The sequence below is a fragment of the Triticum dicoccoides genome, chromosome 5B (assembly GCF_002162155.2).
Source record: "Triticum dicoccoides isolate Atlit2015 ecotype Zavitan chromosome 5B, WEW_v2.0, whole genome shotgun sequence".
In the NCBI taxonomy this organism is placed as follows: Eukaryota; Viridiplantae; Streptophyta; class Magnoliopsida; order Poales; family Poaceae; genus Triticum; species Triticum dicoccoides.
Window position 1 is genome coordinate 680638175 of NC_041389.1, and position 7030 is coordinate 680645204.

Here is a 7030-nt window from a genome sequence, read left to right on the forward strand (position 1 = left end):
ACCTTGGGTGATGAAAATGATTCGGATCCACCAGTGAAATCTCAAGCAAATGAGAGAGATTTGAGAGGTTCTAGTGCTTCAAAGAGAGGGGGGGGGGGGAGACTTGAGCTCGGTGGAGAGGTGAGTAGTGTGTGGCCTGAATGAGTGGTTGAGGAAAGAGAGGAAATATACAGCCCCTCCCCACCTTATCCACCACACAGGACCCTACCGCCAGAGGCTCCGGCGGTAGGCTTCAGTACCCTACCGCCATGGGCCCTGGCGGTAGGCCCTTTTCCACGTCAGCCCGGCAAACGGCCGTCAGGCACCTACCGCCAGGGCCACTGGCGGTAGGTTGTACAATCCTACCGTCACGGTGTCTCGCGGTAGGCGAAAGGGTCAAATTCCAAAAAAAATTCAAAGGGGGTCAGATTCTGAAATAGTATCCAAAAAGAGTCAAAACACGAAATTTAGCCCCACACACTGCACAGTGTAGCATCAATGCACACAATGATGAGCCAGCTGAATGTCCGAATGATACACGGTCGCGCAAGGAAACTGTACTGATCAGTACACGATGAGCCAGGAAAAATTGTACTGTTAGTTGGGGCACTTCGGTGAACAACACATGAGATTTTCTTTAGAGAAGAAGCAGCTAGCTTAGATTTAGCAAGGACCAGGTACAGTGGAGAGGAGAACTAATTAATGCAGGGAGTCAAATGCAGCTCCGGTAGCTGCACCAACGAGCCGCTCCAGCTAGCAGGTGGCTCCGGCTGATCGCATCCGTGATCTCGCCCGTCAGCCACGGTGGGTATCACTGTCGGCTGCCGCGGGGCACCAGGTACACCCGGGCGCGCACCACGGCGGCGTTGCACAGCTTGAACCCCGGCGCCACCGCGAACCCCACCACCATGCCGCCGCCGCGGGGAGCTGACCCGGCCACGCTCTCCATGTACTCCGGGTGGAACTCGGCCCCGCGCCCGGCCTCGAAGTGGCTGGGCGGCGGCTCCAGCGCGAACGCCAGCAGGTGCAGCAGCCACACCGCCTTGGCCGCCCGCAGGAACTCCCCGTAGAACGGCGTCCGCGGGTGCGCGCCCGCGCCCACCGCCTTCTTGTGCTCCTCGCCGCCCAGCACGGCCTCCTCCACGCGCGGCGGCAGCAGGGACGCGAACTTGCTGCCGGCGTACCGCCCGAACGCGCACGTCGGGAGCACGCCCAGGAGCTCCCCCGGGTCCATCCCGCGCATGTCGCGGTACTGCGCGTACCGCTCCCGCCGGAAGGCTGCAGGGTCGAGGAGGGAGGAGAGGGACCCGTCCAGGTAGAAGGACTCGTGCTCGAAGCCGCCCAGCAGGACGGCCGTCGCGTGCGCCTCCAGCGCGTGCTTGGCCAGCTGCGGGGAGGACACCGGGATCTTGGTGACGGACCGCGTGGCCGCCGCCGGGTCCAGCCCCGCCGCGCGGAGCAGGTGGAGCAGGTGCGCCGCGAACGCCCGCGTCGCCGCGCGGGCCTGCTCGGCGCATGCGACGAACAGCTCCGCCGTCGGCGCGCCGGCCTCCGCGGCGGGCGCGGCGAGGAGGATGTGGTGGTGGTGCTTCTTGGAGGGGTGGAGGCGCGCGTTGCGGCGGTTTGTTGCGGCGGCCGCGAGCTTCTCCTTGAGCCCGTCCACCTCGGCCTGCTTGCCCTGGAGCTGGCGGCGGAGGTCGTCGAGCGCGGCCTCGTAGGGCGCGACGGCCTCGCGGAGCGGCGGCGCGGAGGGGCTGGGGCGCGGGATGCGGCCGCCGGGGCTGGCGGCGGCGCGGCGGAAGCGGTCGCGGAGGCGCGCGAGGTGGCGGAGCTCGGCGACGACGCCCGCGTCGGCGGCGCGCATCCGGTCGGGGTCCCAGGGGCAGTGCGCGCCCTGCAGCGCCGCGTACGCGCGCCGCACCCCGGAGACCGCGTCGAACACCTCCGCCATGAGGGACTCCGCGTCGCCCGCCCGCTCGGCCCCCTCCACCTTCATGGCCTCCTTCGCCTCCTCGGCCGCCGCGGCATTCTTGGCCATCCTCTTCTCCTGCTCCGCCTCCTCCCAGATCCTGAGCCTCCGGGCCTCCTCGTCCCCCTCCTCCGGCCGGACCGTGGGGCGCGGGCATTGGTCGTCCTCGGCGTCGGCGTCGGCGGCGTCCCCGAAGTCGGCGAAGGGGTCGTCGTCGTCGTCGTCGTCGTCGAGGTCGGAGCCGTCGAGGGTGTAGTTGCCCGGGAAGCGGTTGGAGAGGCAGGAGGAGGCGACGCGGTGGATCAGATCGCCGATGGTGACCGCCTTGCTCGCCATCTGCTTTCTTCTCGCTTCGCTGGGTTGGACTCTGACTGTGAGGCTGCGACTGCGCTCGTGGTCGTGGGTGGCGGATTCAAGGGAAGGAAGGAAAGAAAGAGATGCTCTGCGGTGTGAAGCGCGGCTAGATGCGGACAAGGGAGTGAGCTGAGCTGAGCCGAGCTGGTCCCGTGCTGCTACTTACTTTTACGTACGTGTTTATTAACCTCCGGTCAGCTCAGCTATGAGTGAACAGTGAGCACCGTCGCTTCCATCCGATTATTGGCTGCTAAAGTACCACTCACAGTCCTCTCTAATCCACTTGAGTCCTGGCCTTTTTAGGGCATGTACAATGGGGGCAGCACGTTGGTGCTGCCCCGTGCATCCAGCTAGACCAAAAGGAGTGAGGCTATGGTATGGAGTTTTAATCGCCCAACGCTAAAATCTGAAGCTATTATTGGATGGACCCTATAGCCGTAACTTTTTATTAGCACACACCATCTCAAGCCCACCCATCCTCTCTCTTTCCAGATTATTTTTTTGGTTGGACCACAACCTCTCTCCTCAGGAGCCAGCCTCTTGCAGAAGAACCACCTGTCTCTGCAGGGCATCGACTTTTGCTACACGCTGGCATCCGAGCCTAGCTGGCCCGTGAAGCATCACCCTTGGGGCATACCGTTGGCCATGCCCTTAGCACTCTAGCACTAGCAGTACTGTGGCTTTTCTTTTGGATTGTCCTTTGGAAGTGTGTGATTACGCTAAGCTCACTCGCCCGAGCAATCAACATCAGGCAAAATTTCATGGTTTGACCCTTTTAGCTAACTTCAGCATGATCTGACCCTAGTTACAAAACTTTTTCCTACCGCTAGGGACCATGGCGGTAGGCTTGAACATGCTACCGCCGTGGGAACCGGCGACAGCCCACTTATCCACGTCAGCCTTGCCAAATGGCTGCCCTCGACCCTACCGCCAGGTCACCCGGCGGTAGGTGGTGCAACCCTACCGCCAAAGTCCTTGGCGGTAAGTGTCGAACCGTTATAAGCCCGCGGGGGCCCGGCTCATGGGGCCCACCCATGAACCCAGCCCCCATCTTCTCCCTGCCGCCGCCCGCAAGAACATAGAGGGGAACCCCTCTCTCATCCCATCCACTCCCCCCATCCTATATTCTTCGTTTGTCAACAATTTTTGCGGATCGAGATGGCTCCGAAACGAGAAAAGTAAGCTCTCTCAATCCCACCAATTCGTTTTAGTTAAGAAGCTTCCGATTCGACGCATTATTTGGCACAAGATGAACCCTATTCCATCTAGTAGATTTTGATTTTTGTTGTTTTTAGGTTTGTTTAGTTAGGAGTAATATGATGTTTGAGGTAGTTGACTATGATAGAGCCTATTTTATATAGTTGATGGACCCTAGTTCATGTTAATTTTTTTGAATTATTTATTGATGTTTGATGTGGTTAAATATGATTGAATATGATTAATGAGGTGATGTTGTTGAATATGTTGGATTTGTTAACTAGTTTGAAGATGAACCTAGTTTGAAGGTGAACCTAGGTAATCTTTATATTTTTTTACAATTGTTGAATATGATATGATTGATGTTAGTTGAATGGTTGAATATGATTGATTAATGTGATATGATTGATGCTAGTTTAATGGTTGAATATGATTGGTTAATGTGATATAATGGAATGAAAGGATAGGTTAACTGGTTTGAAGATGAACCGTAGTTCATATTCATAGTATTTTTTTACATTTGTTGAATATGATATGATTGATGTTAGTTGAATGGTTTGATATGATATGATTATATTACAAAATGTTCTTGTTTCAGGAGGCCCTCCATTGGTCCGGTGATCGTCACTAATTACATTATGCTTGACCCGGCATTTGACAACGGTCATCGCGCCTGTTACATCGAGAACGGAGTGGTAAATAGCACTGATCAACGTCTTGCATCATAATTTTGCCTTCTCAAAAGTTTTTTCTAACTATTTCGTGTGCACATTGATAGATGCTTCCGCCATTACGTATGAGGGGCCACACCAAGGTCAAAGAGATGAAGTACGACAACCGCTACGAGCCATATTACAGGAGAGCCGGGCTCTTGGGTTTCGTGCTCCAGTTCAAGCGTACGTCGCTGACGCTTGTCCACATGGCTCTCATAGCGTAGGTGGACCGTTGGCGGCCCGAGACGCACTATTTCCATCTCCCATGTGGTGAGATGACGGTGACGCTCCAGGACTTCGCCATGATCACGGCCCTACCGGTCAAGGGTCATGCTCTCATTGTGCGCGTGGATAGGAAGAACTGGCCGGATGGGGTTACCGCCCTCATCAGCGATTGCCCTCCCATCAAGAGTAACCGAACATCCGGTGTAGCACTACCGTGGCTCCTAACCCACCGGGCCGAATGCCCGCAAGATGCGGATCCGAGGACCATGGAGCAGTATGCAAGGGCCTACCTGCGGTTTCTTCTCACAAAGGTGGTATTTCCTGACTACTCGGGGGACAACGCCCTATGGATGTACCTGGACTTCCTAGATGACTGGGATGCAGGGTACAGCTAGGGGTCCGCCGGCCTCGCGTACCTCTACCGTTCGGTAAGACATCATATATCTCACCTATGTGTGTGCTACTTTAAATTGCTTTAAATTGTGTCATCTGATCATCAATTGTTGTTTGTAGCTGGATGACGCAACACAGAGGACCAAGACAATGTCTGGGATGTGTGGGTGTGTCTGGGCCCTCTCAATTTGGAGTTGGGAGCGGCTGCCGGTTGGTTGCCCTGAGAAACAGTCACAGATAGAGTGGACGGAGTATGGCGAGGATGGCGATAGTGCTCGATACCCTACCATCGCCTACACGGTAAAAGTGTTCTCGGGCAAGGGAAGTGCGATGTACAAGGCCTCACCAATGAGCTGGACAACCTAACATCTTTTCAGGTATACCAACGAGCAAGCAAGTTTTTAATGTTTATACTTTCACGGTTGCTAAAAGTCTTTTGTATAGGTTAACTGGTGGTCGTACAATGATAGAGCTTGGGGGTTTGAGCTGAACGAGATGTGCGAGCGAGACAACCTTCTCTTCCGGTGCATTGTCCTGCTGATATGCGTGTACGTCGTCGAATGGCACCTACCACAGCACATGGCCACGCAATTTGGCATATTGCAACACACACCACCGGCAAGGCCCGACGACACCGGTGGTTACGACCTTCACAAGTATTTGCTCCCATCTCTTTACCGTGCTTTCTTTAAGTTTGACGTTCTTATGGTCTTTTGTGTTTTCTTGTTTGTTATGCCCCTATGCAGGAAGAGCAGGCAGTATTCTCAGTCAATAGTGGACTAGGCCGAAGAGCACAAGTCTTTTGTGACAATGTGGGACGGGAGGACCTTACGCAAAGACGGGGAGAGGTCAGGCATTTGCTGGAATGTGTATGAGAGTCACATGAATTAGTATGACGATGTCATCAAGTTTCGTGTGCGTCTAAGGCCACGGTGGACGGAAGCAGACATGGCATCACTGCAGGAGGCGGAGGACTCTGAGGATGAAGCATAGAAGAGAAACCTCAGAGATATGCAAGGTGATTTCAAGGAGTATGCACCCCTGATGAACAGAGTGGTAAGTTTTTTTGAATTGCATTCGAGCTAAGTGCTAATGATGATGACATGGTCATTCTCGCTAACTTTTTAATGATCCTTGGATTTGTAGGCCGCAGAGCTGAACAGAAACATTTTCGACGGCTCGAATGCGCTAAGTTCTGGACCCAAAATCGTGGAGGGTGACAACAAGCTGAGGGAAGCGACGAAGGTAACTTTAAGCCTCGTAGCATTCTATTTGAGCAATCAAACATTTGATCCATGCCATGTTCTTACTTATTTGCAACCCTAAACCTGATCCAAGCCATTATCTTCTATATTTGTTATTGCAGAAGATCATGAACCGTTGCCGCAGGCTAGCGGGCATGCTTGGGTGTGCTGCCTCGGTTGACGTGCATGTTCCTCCTCCTGGTGGGTTGACATGTGCCCTAGCTTCATCAAGCCACAACGGTGGAGGTTCCTCGAGCCATGCCGCCTCGTCGTCTCGCCTTGTTCACGAGACCGAGGAAGAAGAGGAAGAGGACGACGAGGAAGAGGAAGAAGAGGGAGAAGAGGAAGGAGGTGACGACGAAGAATGTAATGCTGGATAATTAAGCTACAGTAATCCCCTGTTAATGATGCCATGTCATTATTTTTATTGTTGCTAGGTTCCATGTTGATTCAAACAAATTCCAAATTCAAATTTAAAATAAAGTCAAATAAATTATTTATTCAAACAGTAAAGCTAAAATGTTCACAATATTCTATAAATTCCCTTGATCATTGTCATGTTGAAACCAACCTCATTTGAATTCCCAAAATGCCCCTGGGATTTAATTTAGTGGTCCAACAACAATTAAATTGACCTTTCAATTTCTAAAAATTGTTAGGCAACTCCGTTTGACCCCACTCCCACTCCCTCTCCCTCTCGCTCCTCCCCCTCCAGATCCGCCACACCCGAGCGGGGAGCTCGTGGCACCACCACCGTCAGCATGCTCCGGCGCCACTCCGGGCTGCACCAGGGCGTCCAGGAGCTCCCTCTTCATTGCCTACATCATACACCCCTCCCCGTCTAGCGACACGGCACCGGACGTTGATACGTCTCCAACGTATCTATAATTTTTGATTGTTCCATGCTATTATATTACCTATTTTGGATGTTTAATGGGCTTTATTATACACTTTTA

The 7030-nt window shown here is 53.8% G+C and overlaps 1 protein-coding gene across 1 annotated transcript; it reads right to left on the bottom strand.

Annotated features, from left to right (window-relative positions):
* Positions 1-503: 503 nt before the first annotated feature.
* On the bottom strand, positions 504-2463 carry LOC119312586 (protein GRAVITROPIC IN THE LIGHT 1-like). Its single transcript, XM_037588320.1, has one exon. The coding sequence runs from the start codon at positions 2282-2284 to the stop codon at positions 791-793; it is 1494 nt and encodes a 497-aa protein (XP_037444217.1). The 5' UTR covers positions 2285-2463; the 3' UTR covers positions 504-790.
* Between the last annotated feature and the right edge of the window lie 4567 nt (positions 2464-7030).

What these genes read in the sequence shown, in the direction of transcription:
- LOC119312586 (XM_037588320.1), bottom strand. Translation starts at nt 2,284, where the DNA reads ATGGCGAGCAAGGCGGTCACCATCGGCGATCTGATCCACCGCGTCGCC.